Source organism: Geotrypetes seraphini, chromosome 10, assembly GCF_902459505.1.
Source record: "Geotrypetes seraphini chromosome 10, aGeoSer1.1, whole genome shotgun sequence".
Taxonomy (NCBI): Eukaryota; Metazoa; Chordata; class Amphibia; order Gymnophiona; family Dermophiidae; genus Geotrypetes; species Geotrypetes seraphini.
The window spans coordinates 67466503-67491115 of NC_047093.1; the positions used below are offsets into that span (position 1 = coordinate 67466503).

Consider the following 24613-nt stretch of genomic DNA (forward strand, 5'->3'; position numbering starts at 1 on the left):
TTTAGTTTTCTCTTAGGATCATCGAATGTACATTTCTCTCTTTTTTTTGCAGACCTGCTTACACCACTCTGAATTCTTCTTCCTGATACTAATTTCAGTGACTTTGGTGTGGGGGAGGCAGCCGTAGCTCAGTGCCAGCCCCCAGCTCCAAACAGAGCTGAAGCAGACGGCTGGCTTGTGTCTCTGCCAGTCTAACACTGCAGTGAATGTGCTGCGTCTTGCAGCACCCAACACAGAATAATGGAACATCCATCATCCTTGCTAGCAACCAACTGAAATCACCCAAATTTAAGCTAGACGGAGCCCGTGCCAATGAATTTTCTGCATGCCTTCTTACAGTGGCCTAGTTTCTTTGTTTTCTTTTCCACATCTGCCTTTTTTTTTTTTTTTTCCGTTGCACTTTTGTGATGTACAGTAAAATGGGAAAGAAATGGAGACAGCATGAGGTAAGGGAGGGGGCATTCATGATAGCAAAGGGGGACACTGTGCGCTAAGCATGTTTTTCTTAAGGCTGCGTGCTGGAAAGTTCACAGAGCACAGAATGGTATGGTGGAAGTGGGCTACCGATCTTTCCGCTCCCACCGGGGTTAAAGCATTTGCATTTCCCGAACAGGAATGGGATTCAGTCTTGGCTGCAGGAATACAGCAGGGAACGTCCAGCCCTTTTCAAATGCTTTGCTTCTCTGGAGCCTTTATTCAAGGTTGGGGGGGGAGGGGGGAAGGTGGAAATAAAAATCTGAAGCAAAGCCTGTGACTGCTCCACTTTGCGGGCACAGCTTCACCTATCTATATGAATATACATGTACCAGGGAGGGTTTAGGGACCTAAATAATTGCACTGCAGAATCAGCGGTGAGCGGGGACCCCTAAATCTGAACATGTGCAGGAAAGCCTACAGTGTTTCAAATTTAACACCCATAAATACTGCCCAGAAAACCATTCTGACTGCTCGATTTCAGTGTATAGCCACAGAGATATCGCAGAGTGCTCTTCTCTGCTTTATTAGAAGGCAAGAAGACAAAAGCGCATGAAACAGATCTTTGTGTGCAGCAGTACCCCATCTTTCATGCTTACAGGAAAGGCAGTCAAAATATTCTGTACTGAAGTAGCAGGTGCCACAAGGCAGAGGTTTGTTTTCTTTTTTGCTGGCAACTCCTTCTTCACTTAGTAGGAATCCATGTGGACACTGAGACCTTGGCACAGTGAGGGAAATTCTATAAATGCACTGGGTGCTCTCATCACCTAACTGAATTCCATGTGAAACTGAATTGTTTTCAATTGATGTAATTGGTGTAGTAATTAACCACGCCATTAAAAACCATTTTAAAAAACAATGAATTAGTTTTGTGCGGAATACTGCGCAGCGCCTAGAGACGTCTAATGACGCCTACCTGAAAAGTAGGTGTGGTTAGGAGCAGAGGTAGGCATGGTTGACTTAGACGTCATTAGGTGCCGGTAAATTAGGCCAGGAAACCCCTGGCCTAATATACTGGTGCCTACCACTAGGATGTCTAGCGATGCCTATGCCTAATTAGACACCTGTAGGCATGAATCTGTAAACGGCGCTTAGCGATTGGTTGAGAACCGCATCTACCAGCACCTACAAGTTAGGCACCATTTATAGAATCAGGGCCTGTAAGTCTACTTTTGCACCTTCCTGCTGTTCTTAAACTGATTATTCAGCTGTAGACTTGGGCCAGAACTGTGCACTAGGACTTCTCCAGACAGGGCTGAGATAACCACTGGGAAAACTAAGTGGTCATCTGGGGTGGTATCTTTTGGGGGGGGGGGGGGGTGGAGGAGTATCAGGAAAGAGCATGTGCAGTTAGCTACACACAGAGAACCATCAACCTAATCAACCTGCACATTTACCACATTAATATTTTAAAAGTATGAGGTCATTTTTCACAGATTTATTTGGAGACAAATAATAATAGGGTACTCCAAGTTTAATTATTAACACTTAATGGGAAGGTGTCTAGGAGTCTGAAAAGTAACTGTGGGATGCAAGGCTGAAGGTTTGACTGTTATGCTGTGAACTGACATTTTCAATTAAGGGAGCTTCCAACGGCCCTGCTCACTGAACCTGAATTATGGACTCTAAATCCAGAAACTTGGTGCTATTCTTTAAAAGGACATCTAACTTTCCCCAGGGTCTGTGAATGCTGTCTTTGTAGTACACCATGAAGAACAAAGAAAAGCTGATTTGGGGATCAGAGCCTTTCCACATGACTACAATAAGTGGTACCGAGTGTCAGCCTAGAGGCCTATGGGAGATTATATCAATCTGGCTCTGGCATGGGAAGGCAGATAGACCCTTAGTGCAGGGAGACTGTATTAAGTTTCCCTGATTGAATCATGACTAGCTAAAAGGTGTTAATGTCTGATTAAGAGGGTGCTTAGGCCAATGGTGCACAGATCAAGCCAGAGACTTAATCCCATCACTATGCTTGCAGATGTCACACTCTCCTTTGTCAATTAAATTGACCATTGTCTCAAACAGTTTGCAAGTTCTAAACAGAAAGATACTGGGAGATACAATATTTTCTCTAGTCAGAATAAGATTCCAAGGTATAAAAGCCTGCTCTCTGCTCTATCGGTCTGTCTCTTTTTCTATGGAGCTATCAATGTCTCTGTTCCTATCAAGCTATCAGGAGAGGGGTCTTGGCCCTCTCTCTCTCTTTCTATCTAGCTATCTCTTGGCTCTTGGCTTGGCACTCTGGTTCTCTCTTGAGCTCTCTCTATCTCTCTGTCTATCCTTCTCTCTATCTATGGAACACGAAACATCACCCCATCCCCCTCTCTCTCTCTCTGCCTTAACCTGAAACTTCACACTCAATTCCTTCTGGACTCTGTAAGGCAGGGGAACTGCTGGGCTCTCTATTTAAGTGTAATACTCTCTACTTAATTGTAATGATTATAAATATTGCTTTTCTGTAAGACTATTTCTATAATATATTCTTTATGCAAAAACCTCTGGCTGTGCCTCTGATTCTACTTCCTGGTGAGTCATCGGTGAGGGAACTGAACCTGGGACCTGGCGTTGGTCAGTGCGCATTTCACTTAACCCCTACCACCTAACATTGTGGGGGTGCGACCATCCTTACATTTTATTAAACTGACACCGAGTTCCTGGGCCATTGCAGAGTCTGTTGTAAAATAATATGCTGAAACCTTCTGTCCAATGTGCAGCAACGGCCAAAAAAGCAAACAGGATGCTAGAAATTATTTAAAAATTGATGGTTTACAAGACTAAGAATGTTATAATGCCTCTGTATCGCTGAATGGTACGATCTCGCCTTGAGTATTGCATTCAGTTGTGGTCACCTTATCTCAAAAGAGATATAGCGGAACTAGAAAAGGTTCAAAGAAGAAAGACCAAGATGATAAAGGTGGATTAAACTCTTCTCGTAAGGAAAGACTAACGAGGTTAGAGTTCTTCAGCTTGGAAAAGAGACGGCTGATTGAAGCCTACAAGCCTGATTGATATGATTGAAGCCTGAGTGGTGCAGAATGGGTACAAGTGGCTTGATTTTTTACTCCATCAAAGATTACTAAGACTCTGGATCACTCGATGAAGCTATAGAGAAATACTTATAAAACTAATAGGAGGAAATATTTTTTTCACTCGGAGAATAGTTAATTTCAGGAATACATAGCCAGAGGTTGTGGTATGAGTGGTTAACGTAGCTGGTTTTAAGAAAGGTTTGGACAATTTCCTGGAGTAAAAGTCCTTAGTCTGTTATTGAGACAGACATGGGGGAAGCCACTGCTTGCCCTGAATCAGTAGCATGGAATGTTGCTTCTAGTTGGGTTTTTATCAGGTATTAGTGACCTGGATTGGCCACCATGAAGACAGGCTACTGGGCTTGATGGACCACTCGTCTGACCTAGTAAGGCTATTATGTTCTTATATTAATAAAAGAACCAGTGGTGTGTGCTGGAGGGAGCTCCCAGAAGCCCCTTGTATATATATTTTATGAAGACATAAAGGCCCTGATTCTATAAAGGGTACGTAACACTGAGCAGGACTTAGGCATCCTAACTAAGTGGTTAATGAGCCATTTAAGGGTGTTATAACACGAAGGACCATTGTTTGGACATCTAACTTTCACTTAAAACCCGATTCTCTAAAGGACGTCTCAAAAATTGGACGTCTAAGCAGTGCTAAGCACAATTCTACAAAGGACGTCTAAGCAGTGCTAAGCACAATTCTACAAAGGACGCGCTTTGCAGAATCAGGGCCAAAATGTCTCACTGAATAGAACAAAGCTAGCAAGAGTCAAAGTGACAGCGGCATATCAAAGTGGTTGGGTACCTCAAGTCAACTTTGTTGATATTTGAGTCTTTTCTAGAGGTCCAATTTCCACCTTTGGTGTTGCTGTGGACCACTGCGGGACAGGTACAGCTTTTTTGACTGGACATGTTGATTTTTAACAAAACCTTGTGCTCTGTTCATCATGGAAAATGAACATAGCTCATGACTCCCAGAGAACAGGAGGAAGGGACTGCAAATCTACATTAGGTATATCCTTGCAATATTATAGAAAAGAAGGACAGAACAGCAGATATATGAACGTGGAGATGGTGCGGTATACAAACCTAAGGATTAGATTAGATTAGATTAGATATACTGCAAATTTCTCTTTCACCCCAGTTCATTTCCCCTCCCCTTTCTTCTGTCTACATATTTGACTCCCCCCACTTCCTACCCCCTTCATCCCTTACATTCCCTCAGCCACAGGTTCCAGATTGTTACTCTTCTGTATTTGACCCACTCAAGCATTATTTCCCTCTCATCTCTTTACTCTAGAGGGGCACTCCCAATCTCTCATACTCTCTTCACGCTGTTACATCATCCACAAGTACCTCCCACATAGGCCCCTCTCCGTTCACTGGTTTTGATCATGCTTTATCCTAGTATGTGTCAAGTTGGGATAAAAACGTGCATTGTAACTATGACAAAATTGTAACCTGCTAACTGTATATGATGTATGTTAACCTGTAACCCCCCACTGAGCTCTTTGGGGAAAATGAGATAGAAAACCAAATAAATACAAAAGTGCGTTAGAGCTGTAATGCGCGGAATAGCGTGCGCTAAAATGCCGCACCCGCCAGCCGCAACCGCCTCCTCTTGGCGCGCACTAATCCGGTGCATGCACTAAAAACGCTAGCGCACCTTTTGTAAAAGGAGCCCTAAATGTATTTCTTTTCCCTTACTGGTTTTCTATTAGTCATTCCCTTCTTTACTCTTGTTTCCCCATCTCCTCAAAATTTCCCTAGACATATTGGATCTCACGCCAACACCTTTTCGCACACTCACCATTTTCTGATTGCCTCCACGCTTCCATTTTTTCCCTCCCTTAGAAGCCTTTCCCCATTTTACTGTCCATTATGACCACGCAGGTCCCACTCGCAGAGGAAATGCATGCTATGAACTGACCTTTCATTTAAGGGAGCTGCTCCGCACTTAACGGTTTACAATGTCTGCCCATCCCTCTTTCACTAGTTCTTAACTGGGACTTTTGCTCAACAGGAAAATGTGAAATCCTGTTGAATATTTGGAAGCATTTCAGACTCAGCTCATTTGGGTAAACTGAATGTTAGCAATACAGACGTCACTCATAACGATATTTGTGCAGTTTGACTGCCTTCCAGCTATTTCTGCAACCAAAATAAAACAATTCACTACGTATATTAGGAACAATTTCAAGGGACTAATCTATCTGATTTTAACTGATTTTGGCTGTTGCAGCTACCGTATCATAATTTATTCTGCTGTAACACGTTGAGAGAGGTTCCATTTTTCATGAGTTATCTCCTCTTCTGTGCCAATAACAAAATTCTTTGGAAAACACAGTTCTATTTTTGATTTAGGTTGAAAGAAGACCCAGAGGTCCATCAAGTCCAACTTGCTTCTGATTGTCTAATACCTCTCTCCCGGCATGGTTATTGAATAGGAAGAAAAAAAGACTCGGTGCATCTGTAGCTGATTTTGCCAAAATAAAAAAACAAAAACCTTCCCTGCAAAAGCATATTGAGCCAAGTACATTTGACAGTTTTCCTACTAATAACTTTCACTAGTGTAATACATTTGGTAGTAGATGTTTAATTTAATTTTGTTCTAATTTGTTACTTTTATGATTTGTATGCTTAGTTGTTTTGCTGCTTTTATCTTGGTTTTATTACCTTGGGTTTTTTTTTTTTTTAATTCTTTATTTATCATTTGTTACAATTGAATAACAAGCATTCATGAATATCAACAGACTCGGTTCAAGAGAAGGCAGTTTCTACTGTTTAAGCCAAAAGTCTTAGCAGTGGGTGCGACCTTCTTTTTAAAATTTCCTTGCAAGTGCTTTATTTCATATGCAAGTGATAAATATGTGCTTTTAGATCCGGCCCAGTTGGAAGATTTTATTAAAGATAAACCTTTGTTGAAAGTTGAAAGTTCTTTTTTTTTTTTTTTCATTGTAGGAGGATGTTGTGATATAGTAAAGTAAGCCAGAAACTATGCCTGTCAATGATGGTGATATATAAATAGATTTAAATTTCCTAGATTGCGAACTGGCGACCAGTATAATATGGACTAGATCAATGATGATGTTTATTTTTCCTTTTATTTGCTTTAAGTCAGGGGTGTCAAAGTCCCTCCTCGAGGGCCGTAATCCAGTCGGGTTTTCAGGATTCCCCCAATGAATATGCATGAGATCTATTAGCATACAATGAAAGCAGTGCATGCAAATAGATCTCATACATATTCATTGGGGAAATCCTGAAAACCCGACTGGATTGTGGCCCTCCAGGAGGGACTTTGACACCCCTGCTTTAAGTGCATTTGTTTATGCTGAAGTCTGTTATTACATTGTTAACCACTTAAATATTTAATATTATTTTCACTATATATAATAAACCATAAACCACAGAATAATATCTTGATATTTTCATTGATGAAGACAACATAGATTATTGTTTTCTTTCTTTTACATTTCTTGTTTTCCCCTTATTTTCTCTAGCTACTTCTTACCCCACATAGTATGCCTAGGGGGCTCATTACTACATCTACTACTACATTATTTATCACTCATATAGCGCTGAAAGGCATGCACAGCGCTGTACATATTGAGATTTAATAGATGGTCCCTGCTCAGAAGAGCTTACAATCTAACTTGGGCAGACAGACATGACATATAAGGTTAAAGATGCAGAACCCAAAATGAGAGGAGTTAGGAATTGAAAGCAGTCTCTTAGAGGTGGGCCTTGAGCACTGCCAGAGATGGAGCCCACAATATGAACTCGGGGAGCTTGTTCCAAGCATACAGCGCAGCAGAGACCGAGTTTGGAGTTGGAAAAGGAAGAGAAGGGCACAGACAGGAGAGACTTACCATCTGAGCAGAACTTGCGGGTGGGGGGTGGGAACATAGGGTGAGATAAGTGAATAGAGATAGTGAGAGGTAGCCGAGTGAGTGCATTTGTAGGTCAGTAAGAGGAGTCTGAATTATATTCAGAAGCAGATGGGAAGTCAGTGAAGTGATTTTAAGAGAGGTGTAACATGAGTATAGCGGCTGTCATGGAATATGAGTCGTGCAGCCAAATTCTGGATGGATTGGAGGGGAGCGAAATGTCTAAGTGGAAGGCCTGAGAGTAGCGAGTTGCAGTAGTCTAAGTGTGGATACGGGTAATATTGGCAATATAGAAGAAGAAGCGTCAGGTTTTAGCGATGTGTTGAATCTAGGCAACGAAGGAAAGAAAGGAGTCAAATATGATCCCGAGATTGTGACCAGACAAGACAGGGAGGATGAAAGTATTGTCCACAGAGACCGAGAACGGGGGAAGCAGGGAGGTGGGTTTAGGTGGGAAGATGAGCAGCTCCGTTTTAGCCATATTCAGTTTAGATGGTGGTGAGACATCCAGCAGCAATGTCAGACAGGCAGGCTGAGACTCTGGTCTGGGTTTCAGTAGAAATATCTGGTGCTGAGAAGTAGATCTGGGAGTCATCAGCATAGAGGTGATACTGGAAGCCATGGGAGGAGATCAGTGCTCAAAGTGAGCAAGTGTAGATTGAGAAAAGGAGCGGTCCCAGGACAGAGCCTTGAGATACAGCAATCGATAGTGGGAAGGCTGTGGAGGAGGAACCACCACTGCATACACTGAAGGAGTGATGGGAGAGATAGGATGAAAACCAGGAGAGAGCAGAACCCTGGAATCCCATTAAGGACAACGTATCAGTGAGCAACAGTATCAAAGGCAGCAGATAGATCGAGAAGGATGAGGATGGAGTAGAGGCCTTTGGATCTGGCCAGGAACAGGTCATTGGACACTTTGGTAAGGGCAGTTTACATGGAGTACAGGGGGGGCGAAAGCCTGACTAAAGCGGATCCATAATAGCTTGGAAGGAGAGGAAGTCCAGGCAACGGCAGTGAACAGCACATTCAAGTAACTTGGACAAAAAGGTGAGGAGGGAGATGGGGCGATAGCTGGAGGGGGCACGTGGGATCCAGTGAGGGGGTTTTTGAGGAGGGATGTGGCAACACCATGTTTGAAGGCATCAGGGACAGTTGCAGTGAAGAGTGATAGGTTGAAGATGTGACAGATAGGAAGGATGACAGCGGGCGAGATAGTGCCGAGTAGGTGAGTTGGAATCGGATCAGAGGGGCAGGTAGAGGGTTTGGAGGATGAGAGAAGATGTGCAGTTTCCTCTTTCAAGTCTTAATTTTAATGTTATTCCTTTGGCTGGAAGTAGGTTGCTGTGTTAGTGGTGGGTATCTTCCTTCTCAGTCCATATCTTTCTTCCCAGACATGTCGCCTCTTTGTTGCCCCTGCCCTGACCATTGCTGGTCCATTGCCCCAGGTACGTTAGATAGATTGTGAGTCCACAGGGACAGATAGGGAAAATGCTTGAGCACCCGATTGCTAATCTTGATAGGCAATATATAAAAACCTAAATAAAATTTTAAAAAAAAGTGCCACTGAAAATCATTCCTTACTGCTTTAGTGCTATCCTGATAATGCCAAGTCACTGTTCTATCCAGATATTCAGCACTGCCCACTATCTGGACACTGGCCCTGAATATCTGGATGCTTTTAAATTGTTGCAGCCAGTATTTGAAAAATATGCCATATTCAGTGTCTGGGTTTTGGGCTGACAATAATCAAAGCAATCTATACAGGTAAATGCTGGTTATATTTATCCTGGGTATGTATGATAAATATTAAGGAGCAATGCTTATGAAAGGCCATATTGTACCCTCATTCTTGGTGGCACCCAAGAAGAATAGAAATCCTCTGCCCTTTGGAAAAAGTGCAAGTGAATATAATAGACTGGATTTCAGGATAATTCATAAGCTGTGTTACAGCATCATTTGCCCGAAGGCTGCTGTTTAGAACGGATGCTCTGTCCTGCTGCTCATATAGTTTTAATCAGTCATAGCTGTTGAAAAAATGTGTCAAAATATTGAAGCCACTTCTTGAGGTTAATTTCCCTCCTGGAGAGGAGTCCTTGCAGTACACCTTCTTGCATGTATTAAATGCGTGCATGTATTCTATTTGCTTTTCCTTCTAGTGCAAATAAAATATCACCTTAAAAAAATAAAATCGCTTATTTTGTACCTGACTTTGAAGTATAAAGTAATGCTTTTTTTTTCTACTGTTGTTTTTTTTCCTTTCACTGCTGCCTCTTCCAGAACTGTCAGAGCCACAGCATTCCATGAAAGGTACAGTGATGGCAATTTAGTTATCAGGCCAATTCTTTTTGGTCTAACTCAGCCTTTTGGAAACTAGCTATATAACCTCAGTTGAAAATAAGTATTGTATACTAGGAATTGTATTATCCTTTCAGCAACTTGATAAAGCATAAAATAGACAGTTGAAAGCAGAGTAATGAATCAGTAGGCCATATGCCCGTTTGACTTACAAGTAATTATACAATCTTTATCATTTGGCTAATATATTTACTGAGCAAACACCAGTGGCCCATGGTCTCTATAATTGGAGGTCACATCTGCAGAAAAGAAGGCTGACAGGGATGCTTGGTTTATCTACTTGTACTGATTGCTGAGGCAGGTAGCCCCATGCTCAAGTGTTGTCAATAGATCTATTTCTCTAGTCATCCACCAAAAATGAGATAGCTGCACACATATTTAGGTCTATGAATTGGGTTTATTTGCATAATTTGGTTACTGAAAGCCAGATATTTGTATGGCCCTTGAAGGAACAAGTTACTTAAATCTGAAGACAACGAGAGTCCCTAGATCAAATTTTGGATGTACTGGCTATATAGAGAAGCACCAGTAACAGTGGAGGAGAAAAGAAAAAGGTGACTCAACACGATTCATGTTTCGGCCGAAAGGCCTGCTTCAGGAGTCTGGTGCATTGTTAGAAAAATGGGAGCGCAACACAAACCGCTGGTCTTTTTGAAAACATGCATTTAATAGAGAACAAACTTATATCAAGTAAATTTAATTACCAGACCTCAAACACCCAAGGCACTACTTATTAATTTTTTGTACCCTTACTGGGATGGTGTGTTCATCATCGGTCTTGGTAAAGTGATGTGTGCAAATTAATTTTAATTTAATTTTAATTTAATATTTATTTTTAACAGGCTCTATAAATTATTTTTATTTTAATTTAATATTTATTTTTAACAGGCTCTATAAAATTCTAAAGTGCTTGTGGTGATATGAAAGGAAGGCACTTATCTTTCATGCCCGACGGCTGCCCAACCGTTTCACGCTTGGTTTCATCAGGGGCCAGGCCTCCTTACGTACATGCACCAATTTTCTGGTGAATAAATCTTTCCTTAAACAAAATAGTGAGCACCAAAAGTCTGCACCATAGTAAGCACCACAAGCACTTTAGAATTTTATAGAGCCTGTTAAAAATAAATTAAAATTAATTTGCACATATCACTTTACCAGGACCGATGATGAACACACCACCCCAGTAAGGGTACAAAAAATTAATAGGTAGTGCCTTGGGTGTTTGAGGTCTGATAATTAAATTTACTTGATGTAAGTTTGTTCTCTATTATATGCAAGTTAGTTCATTGAACAAATTTGAATTTTTTCCTTACTCAATCTTTTTGAAAACATGACATTTCTAAAGAACCACTAAGATAAACTGGATTGTAGAAACAAACCCACTGGTTTGTACTAGAGAATGACACGGGGAAAAATATCTGTCCCCGTACTGCCTCATCACCATCCCCTTCACCACCCCGTCCCCTTCACTGCCCCATTGCCGAACCCGCCGTCCTCTTTCCCGCCCTGTCCCCTTCCCTGCAGCATCCACCCTTCCCTCTCGCCACCTCACTGCCCTTCAGCGGCCCGAGAATCTCCCTCCCTCCCCCTTACCTTCGTGGTGTAAAGAAACTTAAGGGAGGGAAGGCGTGCGATCCCTTCCCTCCCCCCTCCAGCCAAATCTATCTCTCTCCCTCCCCCTTACCTTTTCGGCACTTTAGAAAAGAAACTGATGCCGGCGAAGCCTGCCTGTGCTGCCCTGCAGTCGCGTGTGTGTGGGCGGCACAGGCAGACACCGGAAGTTGCGTCAGAGGAGAAGCTTCTGCCCACACACGCGCGACTGCAGGATGGTACAGACAGGCTTCGCTGGCTTCAGTTTATTTACTAAAGCGCCACAAAGGTAAAGGGGAGGGAGGGAGATTTGGCCGGAGGTAGGGAGGGGCCCGCGAGCGATCGGTGACCGCGCGCCTTCCCTCCCTTAACTGCTGGGACAAGGCCATTCATCGCTCCATGGGGCGGTGGATGGCCTTGTCTCCATGCTCGCAGTGAGCACTTCCCACCCCCCCCCTGTTTTGGCTACCACCGTGTCATACCAATGGGTTTGTTTCTACAATTCAGTGCCTCTTAGAGGTTCTTTAGAGAATTCAAGTGTTGTGGGCCCATTTTTTCTAAAAATGCACCAGACTCCTGCTGCAGGCCTCTCGGCCAAAACACAAATTGTGCATTTCAACGCCATAGACTGTTTTGCCTCTTCATCTCCTCCGCTGTTACTGTTGCCGGTTTGGATTTGCAGTGGAATTGGCTTCCCCCTTTTTTTGTGTTTAGACAGAGAAAAGCACATCATAGGATGCAAAGTGAAGCTGTGTCTATTGAGTATGTCATATTTCCAATATAGAGTCGGCATGAAGACCTGCCCATTTACTGTCAACCTCTGAGAGCTCTTGACTGATCTATATAACTGATTGAAGCTTTCATTGAATTACAAATAAGCTAAATTTTCCTGGGGGGAAAAAAGTGAATAAAATAGCAATACTATGGGCCGAGAAAGAGACTTTCTCTTTTACAAGGAGAGCCAGGTACTGGGTAGAACTAGAAATCAGAAAATATATAACTAATATGACTGAGTAGTTTAATGTTATTTTGATCATTAACCAATTTTGCTTTTGTAGAAGTTTCTAGCTGTTTGAACTCTAGGTGAGGTGGTTATCATAAAACAAAAGTTCTTCTAACTGTAAAAATGATATAAAATATAAAACAAGGGCTTCTGTTTATAGGTGTTTACAGATTATAAATTTAGGTACTTTATTCTCCAGCTAATTAGGGGGTTTAAGGGTACAAAACCACCTCTGTTTTAGACATCATCGGTACTACTACAGCGTATGTTTTCTGAAGGAATCGAATATGTCTTTGTATCACTTAGAAGTCGGCAGCTCAGATAAGGCCCAAAAAATGAGTGGAATATACATGCCCAAGAGAGAGGTGAGAGTACTGGGGGAAGTGATGCTTTTCCAGTGTTAATCCAAAAAACACACATTTTAGTTTTTTCACATTAGTGGTGTTTCATTGGTGTCTGTTGCTTAAAAGCTTAAACCGGAAGCTCTAATTATATACGAGGGATCTTCAAAAAGTTTCCACAGTTTAATTTTTTTTATAAACACTATTTATTAAATATCTCAAAAGCAAGGTGAGCTGGCTTGCCTGTCTGTCTAGTCATATGACATTCTGCAAAACGCCCTCTTACCACTTCTCCCGCCCCCAACCATTTCCTGCAAAAATATGAAAGTGCAGAAACTTTTTGAAGATCCCTTGTATGTAGTGTGCATGAAATAGGGTGAAAATATTGGTCATTGTCTTTTGTTATCCTTGCTCTGTATACAGTATTCCCCCGAAATTTGCGGGGGTTACATTCCTGGAGCCCCTGCAAATTTAAAAAAAACTGCAAATATTGTAAATTACCCTGTACAGTACTTTCTCATCCCAAAATCACCCACATCATTCCCTTCTCTGGGGTCCCGCCCTCTTCCAAGGTTGCTTCCTGTTTCCGGCAAGGCGGGATATGAGATGGGCAGTGAAGGAAGAGGGTGCCTGAAGGAGAGCTGGCAGATTACGTCTGGCTGTCTGGGAAGGAGACCAGGAAGCGACGGTGGACCAGAGGGAGGGGAGAGCGGTAACGCTAGCATGGAAAACCCCGTGAATTACTGAGTCCGCCAATCATGGACCGCGAATTTGCGGGGGTGTACTGTACAGTGGTGCCTCACACAACGAACTTAATTGGTTCCAGGAGCAAGTTTGTTATGTGAAACGTTCGTTATGTGAAACGCGTTTTCCCATAGGAATACATGTAAAAAAAAATAATTCGTTCTGCAGCATAAAATATGCTAAGATGACATAAAAAAGATAAATTTTTTGTTATTATTTTTATTTAGATACATCTAAAAACATACATCTCCCTGTCCTTTTACTTCCACTATCTTCCTATCCCATCTCTATTCCCTTTTGTCCCTCTCCCCATGATCAATCATCTCACCACCTCTCTCTGCCCTCACCCTCAGGGTTCAAGATTGCTTCCACTCTTTTTCCTGTTGTTCTCTCTGCCTGTCACCCTATGATTTAGCATCCCTTCTGCCCTTGTCCAATATTTCCCCTTCTCTCCCTCCCTCTCATCCCCTGCTCCAACATGTGCTTTCAGCGGCCTTCTCCCCCCTTAAGCGTCTTTTCTTCTCCACTCCACCTTTCCTCCCTCCCTGCCTCCACCTTTGTGGCGCTTTTGCACCCGACCGACAACAGAACAGGCCCGGTCGGACAAATCTCCCTGTCCTGTAGCCGCGAATCTAAATTACCTTCTTACAGCAGATGGATTATTGAAGCTGCTGTAAGAGGTAATTTAGATTCGCGGCTACAGGGCAGGGAGGTTTGTCGGCCGGGCCTGTTGTCGGTCGATCGGGGGACCTGACCAGCTGTGCACATTCTTCGGGGCGGACCGCCCCCTCCCCCCTCTTTCGTTCGCCATTGCCTTCTTCCTACCTGCCCTGCCGCAGCCGCACACAGCCGAACGGAAGTCTTCCTGATGTCAGCGCTGACGTCGGAGGAAGGGAGGGCTTTGCTTAAGCCCTCCCTCCGACGTCAGCGCTGACATCGGGAAGATTTCCGTTCGGCTGTGTGCTGCGACAGGGCAGGTAAGGAGAAGGAGACTACCCTCGCGGCTCGACCAACCCCGCTGCGATCCAACCCCGCAGGAACCCCGGACTTCGTTGTGTGAAACGAAGTCCGTTGTACGAATCAAGACATAAAGTTCGTTGTGCGCAGCGTTCGCTGTGCGAGGCACCACTGTATATGCATATAACTACTTGGGTAGGGTAAATATGCTACCCCCAGACCTTTCTCAGCTGAGAAACCTCTGGTGAAATGAGGCTCCCACCTTAAAATCCCTATAGCTGCTTGTCTTTCAACTTAACGGCTAACATTTATTGCACACATTCCCCAATACTGGGATGCATTCCAGCTTGAAAGACCATGCAATGGGAATATTAAACAGACAGAGGAAAACAAATACATTTTTGTCCTCAACATCAGGACCCTTTAGTTTAGGACAATGCAATCAGTAACCTCATTGCAGATCTACCATACAAGGAGAAAATGGGAACACCCCTTACTGAATGTGACTCTATGTAGATGGATAGGTAAATTGTAGAACGTTTGTTTGCATTGATAGCCGAGTTGAATGTGGTAGCTGGAAGATAGATTTGCTCACGTAGGCCAAAGAAGGCAACATAGTTTTCCTTCTCGTGAACCAAAATTATGAGAATGCATGCCTCAAATTCAGAAGTACTTTATATACAATTCTATATAATGCCACAAACATTTAGGCACCACAATACCATGCACTTAACACTAATTCTATAATGGCATCTGGGTACCAAGATTCCATTACAGGATACGAGAATAAGTTGGCATTGGTGCACCTAAAATTAGCCAATGACAGTTGTAACTGTTGGCACCAAATTGTGTCTTGAAGTGCATGCAACTTATAGAATTTTCTATAAGTTACGAGCATAACTTGGAGACATGCTCATGACCCGCTCACTCTCTGCCCACATATGTACCCCCTCAAACATATGTACTCGGGGCCAGATTCTATAAATGGCGCCAGTATCGACAGCCGCCTAAGAAACGGCCACTGATCGCCACTGTGCCAATCGTGCACCAGCGCCGTTTGAAGAATCGTGGCTGTTTTGTAAAACTGGCACCTTAAATGTAGGCCAGCATTTTAAAGGCCTATATTTAAGGCACCAGTCTCACACCTACGGGAGGCCCATAGGGATGCCTACAGACACATGTTTATGTTTATTAGTATTTATATACCACTCTTTGTTACAACATCAGTGCGGTGTACATCAATTAAAAAGGAAAAGAACGGCAATAATTATAGTACAGGTGTAGAGAAAAGAAAGTTTTAAAAAATTCCTTTAGTTGTTGTATGATCCAATGCCCAACCAAAGATTAAAACAAACATATCTGCATTATAACCATGTTCTTCATTGACTGAAATTATTGACATATTCAATGAGTGCATCTTGTGTATACTTTTCTGTATGATTTGGAAATTCAATAAACATTTCATGAACTTAAAAAACCCCATATGGTAAAAACAAAACTAGGAAGGAAATACCAACCCATATAAATAGGTTTTTAAAGAAGCTCTAAATTTGGTATAGGTAGGCTCACAATGAAGTTCATTAGGAAGAGAGTTCCATAAATATGGCACCGATGCACCAGGTTTTGAGTAGATTTTAACCTAACTAAATGAGTAGATGTCAATCTATTTAAAGTTGATGACTGCTTCCCACTGATCAAAACCTTGAAAGCCAAAGTTAGTGCTTTATGCATCAGCTTAAATTTTATCGGAAGCCACTGATATTCCCTAAACAAGCCTTAGGCGTCCCTATTCACCTCCATTAGAAACATAGAAACATAGAATATGACGGCAGAAAAGGGCCTATGGCCCAACAAGTCTGCCCACTCAAATAACCCTCCCCTCTACTTTCCTCTTTGAAGTGAGCCCACGTGTTGATCCCATTTGATCTTAAAGTCAGTCACGTTACTGGCCTCAACTATCTGAAGTGGAAGATCATTCCAATGGTCGACCACCCTTTCAGTGAAGAAGTACTTTCTAGTGTCACCATGGAATCTCCCGCCCCTGATTTTCAGCGGATGCCCCCTTGTCACCGTAGGATCTGTAAGGAAGAAGATATCTTCTTCCACCTCAATGCGGCCAGTAACGTATTTGAACGTCTCTATCATGTCACCCCTCTCTCTGCGTTCTTCGAGAGAGTAAAGGTGCAACTTACCTAGTCGTTCTTCTTAAGGGACATCCTTAAGTCCTGAGACCATCTTGGTAGCCAATCGTTGAACTGATTCCATTCTTAGCACATTCTTCCATTGACGTGAGACTGGTGCCTTAGAATGGTGCCTTCAATTTTTTTTAAACGTGCCCCCTGATTGAAGTTAGGCTGTGGTAGGCTTCCTACCACAGCCTAACTGACCAGTGCATCATGTATAGAATTTGGGCCTAAATGCATTTGAAAAATGTGCTATTTCAAGCTTGTCCATATATTCCGGTCCTCCATCTCCTTGGAAATTCTTGGACTGTTTTATGTACTCAGTTTGCTGACCACTCCTGATACTTACCTACATATATACTGCTTCTTTGTATATTTCTTCTTCTTCTTCCTTTTCCTTCACCTTCCCTATTTCTTTATTCTCCTTGTCACTCTCTGATTTCCGCTTAGATTTTAAGCGTTGTCTTTATAGTGATATATATACATTGGACTATTTGTTCTTTATGATTCCCACTTTTCCTATGTTATATTTCTTTTTCTGAAATTTTCAATAAAAATTTTGACCTGAAAAAAAAAAGAATTTGGGCCTAATTCTATATATGGCACCTAACATATTGGTACTGACCAAAATGACACTTAGCATGATTCTACCACATGTGTGCACCTTTTTACAGAATCGCACTAAGTGCCAGTGCATTGCGTAACTTTTAGGCGCACCCATTTAGGCCAGCTAAAACCAGTCCTAAATGCCTGGGCCTACATTGTGCACGGATGGGGCATATTCTATAACAATGTGCATGACTTTTAGAAATGCCCACAATCTGCCCCTGGACATTCCCCCTTTTCAGATTTACACGCTGCAACCAGTGCATACTTTTTATAGAATTGTGCTTTCTAAGTTGTGTGTGTAACTTAATTATTTATTTAATTTTCCGTACCTTTCTACTAAGGGAGCCAGAACAGTTTACATTAATTTATTCAGGTACTTCAGCATTTTTCCCTGTCTTTCCCAGTAGGCTCACAATAAAATTGTTTAAACAAAATGTACCTGGGGCAATGGGAGGTATTAAGTGATGTGCCCAGGGTCACGTGGAGCAGTGTGGGTTTGAACCCACATCCTCAGGGTGCTGAGGCTGTAGCTTTAACCACTGCGCCACACTCTCCCCCAATTACTGTCAGTTGCCTATTATCGGCAACAATTAGGCCAATTATTCAAGTAAGTTGTGTGCGCACAACTTAAGATACCTTGTACAGAATTTAGGGGTAAGGGCATTATTCTATGTACTGCTTAATCTGCGTACTGCAACCAAAGGTGTTGAGTGGTTTCAATTTTGGCAGTGCTTTCGGCGGATTTTACATACAGGCATTTGTTGTTACCTTCATTTTTTGCGGTACATTTTATACCTTATTTACCATGGACCCATGACGAAGGTGCGTTGTCCGAAACACGGACCATGTTGGGTCCCTTGGTTGGTAAAAAGGTTTTTATATTACTGCATTTTAACTTTGGAATAATAAATTTTTGCCTGCAACGTGTACATTGCCTGCAGTTTTTGTTTGGTTTTCCTGCTTCGGTGTTTCTCCTGCAGATTTGGTTGGATTTCTTTTTGTTGTGCACACAAATCTATACACATTGCTGATTTCCACATACAAAAAACGAAAGGAATTGACCCCAAAATATCCACAGAGAAGAAAATCCAGAGAAAACCAAAAAAAACTCTGTAGAGTGACGAAGTTCCAAAATGGACTTTATGTGAAAATGTCAAAGTTCCAAAGGTACACTGAAATCATCCACATAAAATAAATTCATCCACATAAAAATAAATTAATTCACATAAAAGCCTTAAAGGACCTAGTCCGCTAGGGATACAGGACCCAACACGGTCCGTGTTTCGAGAAAAAGTCTTCTTCAGGGGTCTCACTTCCAATTTACCACACAATTGTTTCCCACGTATTCACCTTTATAGGACCCGCAGGGACCCCTGAAGAAGACTTTTTGTCGAAACGCAGACTGTGTTGGGTCCTGTATCCCTAGCGGACTAGGTCCTTTAAGGCTTTTATGTGGATAACCTATTTTTATGTGGATCAAGTTTCAAGTTTATTAGGTTTTTATATACCGCCTATCAAAGTTATCTAAGCGGTTTTACAATCAGGTACTCAAGCATTTTCCCTATCTATCCCGGTGGGCTTACAATCTATCTAATGTACCTGGGGCTATGGAGGACTAAGTGACTTGCCCATGGTCACAAGGATGAATTTATTTTTATGTGGATGAATTTATTTTTATGTGGATGAATTTATTTTATGTGGATGATTTCAGTGTACCTTTGGAACTTTGACACTTTCAAATAAAGTCCATTTTGGAACATCGTCACGCCACAGAGTTTTTTTGATTTGCACATACAACTTAAGAACATAAGAATTGCCATACGGGGACAGACCGAAGGTCCATCAAGCCCAGTATCCTGTTTCTAACCGTGGCCAACCCAGGTCCCAAGTACCTTGCTAGATCCCAAGTAATAAAACAATTGGTTAACAAGCTAATCAGTGCCAATAATGGTAATTTACAAGTAATTGGCACTAATTAGAAGTTACTTGCACAACTTTCTAAGCGTATTCTATAAAGTGGTGCACTTAAATTCTAGTATGCAGATCTCAAAAGGGGGCGAGGCCAAGGGAGGAATATGGGCATGTCATGGGCATTCTTTAAAGTTAAGCACACTATTATAGAATATACCCGATTTGCGCACTACTTGGGCGCAGGTATATAGGCCTGGTTTTTACTGGCCTAAATGAGTGCACATAAATATTAGTCGCGTGTATGGGCACTCTGCATGTTCTATAAAGTGCGCCCAACTTCAGAGGCGTTTTATAGAATCGTGCTAAGCGCCGTTCTTTTCAGCGCCGAGTTTTTTAGGTGACATATATAGAATATGGGCTGAAGCGATTTTGGCATGCATGCTATGTACATAAATGCTAATTTTGGCCCTAATCATATGTTTAATTGCTATTATTCTATCACTTATGTGACCAATTGGTGTCTATCTTTAGGTACAATTTCCTTTTATATATTAGTCTGAAGAAACTGTGGCTTGGGAATACCCACAGAATGCTAAATGCAAAGGTACAGTCCACATTAAAAATGGCTGACATAAATATGCAATACATTAAAAAACATAAGTCATCTAATGGTTAATATACTTGAATGAAATAAAATGTACTCTTCAATAATGAGACAGCTAGGAAGAGCCAGCAATGTACTTGTGCTGCCAATTTCTTATCAAGGGGCTCTCATCATTATTATTTTTGTTTATCAAAGGGGTTCTCAGCAGCTCTGATCCTCTCAGCTTTCATAAAGTAATCTGATGAGGGACACTCGGGAGTCGCTTTCAGCAAATCACTGGAAACAGTCATTCTTATGGACCAGGTTTGGTGGTTTCAGGATGGCTGTTATCTCCCCATGCAATCAGATATGGGGGTCAGTTTTAAGCAAAGGCTCGGTTCCTAGAATGGGTGCCCAATTTTAAGTGGATTTTCAGCTGAATTTAAAAGCCTAAGTTTTACAGTTGAAAGTGCACTCAAATTTAGGGCCCTGAAACTTAGGAGGCCTTTTTTTTTTTTTTTTTTAAAGTACTTTAATCAATTCGTGGTTGAACTAGTTTGTGCTTTTAATACATGGCCTTGGTAACTGTTACCATCTCAGTATGACACTTCTAGAACAGAGCACCTGGTAGGTGCTTATTCTTGAAAGCAGTGATCCTCAAATTCAGTCCTTAAGGTCCACAACCCATCCTGGTTTTCAGGATTTCCAAATGAATATGTATGAGATCTACGGTAGTTGCATTCAGTGCTTCCATTGCATGCAAATATATAAAAAGCATATATAAAATACATGAATAAAATGCATATAGTATTAAGAAAATATGCAAACAAAGAATATGCAGCATAGCAAGTTGCATTCTTGGGATCGATGAGGATTGGTGCTGCATTGAGTTATACTACTCGGGTGGCGGTCTGAGGATCCCTGAAAATACGAGTTGTATTGGCAACATTATTTAAAATATCATTATGTCACATTGAAACGTTGGGAATGAACCTTGAGTGAAGAGCATTTTTTAATGACACGTTGGCTGCTATATGTGTTTATAAAATAGTGCTTAATTAAGTGTCTACTTGGCCTCTTAATCTAAGTGCCCTGTTATAAAATTACTCTCTTTATGCCTACGGGTGCTAGCAGAATTCTTAGGCTGGTTGCTGCTTCCACTAGGACTTTCTGTCTGAACCATCCGGTCTCTTCTGACACAACTTCCTGTTTTCTGAAGGGCAAGACAGTTCAGAGAGAAAGTCCTGGCGCAGTCCACAATCAGCCTATAAGTGCCTTTGCTGCAGCCTGGGTGAATACTGGAGGTGATTGTGGGGTGGGGGGGGAGGCAGATGGAGGGAGAGAGACACACTCCTGTTAAAAATTCCTAGCTTTGCCACTGCTACAGAATAGAGGGGCTTAGGATCCCTCCTGTCGGTTCAAGGTTTTGTCAGGGGGGATCACGATCGTTGTGGTAGGGGGTGGGCCAGTTCCAGGATTCTGTAACAGATGCCGGTACAATCCTGCTTTTAGGTGAAGGACTGGCCCCTCCTTCGCCTAAAAGGTCTGGGTTTGGGCGATTTTTTTGGTCGGGAATGTGGTGTAGGGATAGACATAGTGGCAGTCTGAGCCAGTAGATTGCTGAACTTGCAGGCCATTCTCAAAAAACCCTTCAATTTGGATGTGTTTTTTCAGAATGGACATTTCCCTGCTGCCAACTTCAGTGTCTACTGACTTAGGCCAAAAAGGGACTTAGACTTTTTTTTTTTTTAAATTATGCCCCTCTATGTATTCTTCCCATTTAATATTTCCAAATTAATAAAGTGTCTGCTTATTTTTAAATAGGCTCTACCAGATCCTCTAATTCAGTAGCATAATTAAATGAAATAACTACTTCTGAAGTAGATGGGTACGGGCAGGGATGGAAGAGATTACTTGTGGGGACGGGTTTGATGTCTGTCCCTGAGCAACTCTCTACTATAGAACAAAACCTTTATCGCTGTTCTGTCTGTAGTAGCAGCAACTTGCTGTTTTCTCGGTATCTCACGGATCATTTCACCTTTGCATTTAACCTGTGCATTGATCTGTTGGCCTGATCTGTAGATACAGTCCGTCTTACTTGTGAAACATGGCACAAAGCTTTGTAGCTCCACCCTTTCGGAAAGATAAAGCTGACAGTCGGCGTCACGTTTTCAGGCAGCTGCTATCAAAATGTCAAGTTATGTCAATCAACCAGAGGAGGTTTTCTCTTTTATATCTGTTTATTAACTGGGTCTGTGCACTCTGCTTTTTAGTCCTTTTTTTTACAAAGAAAAAAATTTTGGGTTTTTTGGTTTGTTTGTTTTATTTTTTTTTTTGGGGGGGAGGTTGTGTCTGCCCATCTGTGTGTAACCTAGTGTTAGCAGTGATGCCAGTGAACAGATCCGGGTGCAATTTGATATCTGAGCATTACACAAGAATTAAGGGCTCCTTTTACAAAGCCGCGCTAGCGGTTTTAATGCACGCACCGCGCTAGCCGGAAATCTACCACCTGCTCCAAAGGAGGCAGTAGCGGCTAGCGCATGCTGCAATTTAGTGCGCGCTATTCCGCGCGTTAAAGCCCTAGCGCGGCTTTGTAAAAGGAGCCCTAAGTGTTGAAATTTAATACTTTTTAATTATGCCAAGTAATTTAGTGTAAAAATGGCCTTTGGGAATTTTGTGTGCTCTCCTTTCAGGATGGTAAAAGAAAAATATCTCTATTTTATCAAATTGATTATGACTGCTGTATTAAGGGTCTACTTTGTACTCAGCCAATATAGCCAATATATTAAGCACCTAATTGCGATTCAGTCTAGTCTAGGATCCTGAAGCTGGATTTTAATAATAATAGTGATAATAGTATCACCTCCTTACATGTGTCCCCGTCCCCCAGTGCTGCATATTTGAACCACACTATCAGAACATAACTTTATGCTGCAGCTTGAGCTCTAGATTAGAGTTGCCTAATGGTTTATACTTGTACTGTAACTATGGCAATTGTAACCCGTTAACTGACCCCGCCCCCTTTTTACAAAACCATAGCGCGGTTTTTAGTGCTGGCCGTAGAGGTAACAGCGCCGAGGCTCACAGGAATTCTACGAGCGTCGGAGCTGTTACTGCTGCGACCGGTGCTAAAAAAACGCACTATGGTTTTGTAAAAGTGTGTGTGTGTGTGTAAATTATGTATATTAACCTGTAACCCATCCTGAACTCTTTGGGGCGAACGGGATAGAAAACGAATCAAATAAATGAATAAATATTTGCAGGCGGAGAAACAATGTCCCATAAATTGAGGACCGCCATTTGTTTGCCTGGATTTATGAGCCTAGTACTGAAAAAATTAGGGCTAAACTTCTCCCTTCTTTTCCCTGCCTTAAATCTGCCCCCTGTTGCCACCCAATTTTGAGGCCAATTTTCAAAGAGGACAGTTTATGAGCACCGCTCTCAAAGTTAGGAGCAATCTCACTGCTGCTCCTTGTGACCTTAGTCAAGTCACTTCACTCTCCATTGCCTCAGGTACAAACATAGGCACCCTTTTACTAAAGGTAATAATAATCTAATATAATAAAAGCCTAAGCGCGCATGCGCACTCTTACCAGCGTGTTCCCATTTCCCGTGCGCTGTAAGTCCCCGCAGGTAGGAGTGCACATGCGCGCTTCCACGCATATCTCGCTCTCTCTCCCAAGGCGGAGGGCAGACGTGAGGTAAGGGTGCTGCTGGACAGGGGAAGAGACGGGGGAGGGGGGAGAAAAAGGAAGGGAGGCCTACTGCTGGACGGGGGAGCAGGAAAGAGGTGCTGATGGACAGGTGAAGGGGGGGAAGAAAAAGGAAGGGAGGCCTACTGCTTGACAGGGGGACAGTAAAGAGGTGCTGCTGGACAAGGGGGAGATAAAAAAAAAGGGATAAGGGCTGCTGCTGGATAAGGGGAGCAGTGAAGGGGTGGTGGTGGACACAGGGAATGTAAAAGGAAGGGAGAATGGGTGGACAGCCGAGGAAAAAGAAAGACAGAAATACAGAAAGCGGTTAAGGAGAGAGAGAGAGAAAGAAAGAAAGACAGACACACACACACATATATTCTAGCACCCGTTAATGTAACGGGCTATAAGACTAGTAATAATAATAACAGTTTATATACACTGCAGGACTGTGAAGTTCTATGCTGTTTACAATGATTAAAAATGTTACAGATTGAGTAGAACTAACAAAGTTAAAGTCTAGCGACTAACAGCTCTAGAGATCAGTTTTTGTGGGAAAGATTGTCCAGATCAACTGCCTAAGTACTTTAGGAACAGATATGTTTTTAGGTGTCTCCTAAATTCCCCATAAGTGTTAACAAGCATGAGTAATTGTTTCCGATCTTTACCCCCATAATGCTGCCTGATATGAGAAAACATGTTGATGATGTCTTTTAAATTTACATCCTCTATCCGGTGGAGAAATAAAATTCAAGTTTGAGCTTCTCTTATGTCTATTGGTTGAGAAAGAGAAAAGGTCAGTTATATATTTGGGGGCTAGGCCGAATAGTACCTTAAAGCAAAAACATCCAAACTTAAACTTCACATGTGCCTCCATCGGCAGCCAATGCAGAAGTCGGTAGGAAGGAGTTACATGATCAAACTTCTTCAACCCAAAAATCAGCCTGACCGCCGCATTTTGCACCATTTGTAATTGCTGCATATTCTTCTGGGAAGTCACCAGACAGGCGATATTGCAGTAGTCAAGTTGGCTCGGTATAAGGCATTGTACCAAAATTCTAAATGATTAAGCATCAAAATATGCTCTAATGCACAGTTCTTCAACCGCTGGTCCGCGGACCGGTGTCAGTCCGCAGAAAATTTCTGCCGGTCCGCGCAGGGCCGGCGAGATCAATTCGGCAGTTAAATTTCCTGGCGACTGCGGTTCCTGCTCATTAATGTTCCTCCCAGCCTCAGGCGATTA

At 42.3% G+C, this 24613-nt stretch overlaps 1 protein-coding gene across 4 annotated transcripts in view; it reads left to right on the plus strand.

Moving 5' to 3' along the window:
- The window catches only part of GARNL3 (GTPase activating Rap/RanGAP domain like 3), a 564903-nt gene that overhangs the window by 91904 nt on the left and 448386 nt on the right, over window positions 1-24613 (plus strand). For 3 of the 4 annotated variants that reach the window (XM_033962150.1, XM_033962147.1, XM_033962149.1), the window contains exon 2: window positions 9680-9709. The exons of the other annotated variant lie outside the window; for it this stretch is intronic. In XM_033962150.1, the coding sequence (XP_033818041.1) occupies window positions 9680-9709 (30 nt within the window). The remainder of the gene's footprint in view (window positions 1-9679; window positions 9710-24613) is intronic. 4 annotated transcript variants of the gene reach the window in all.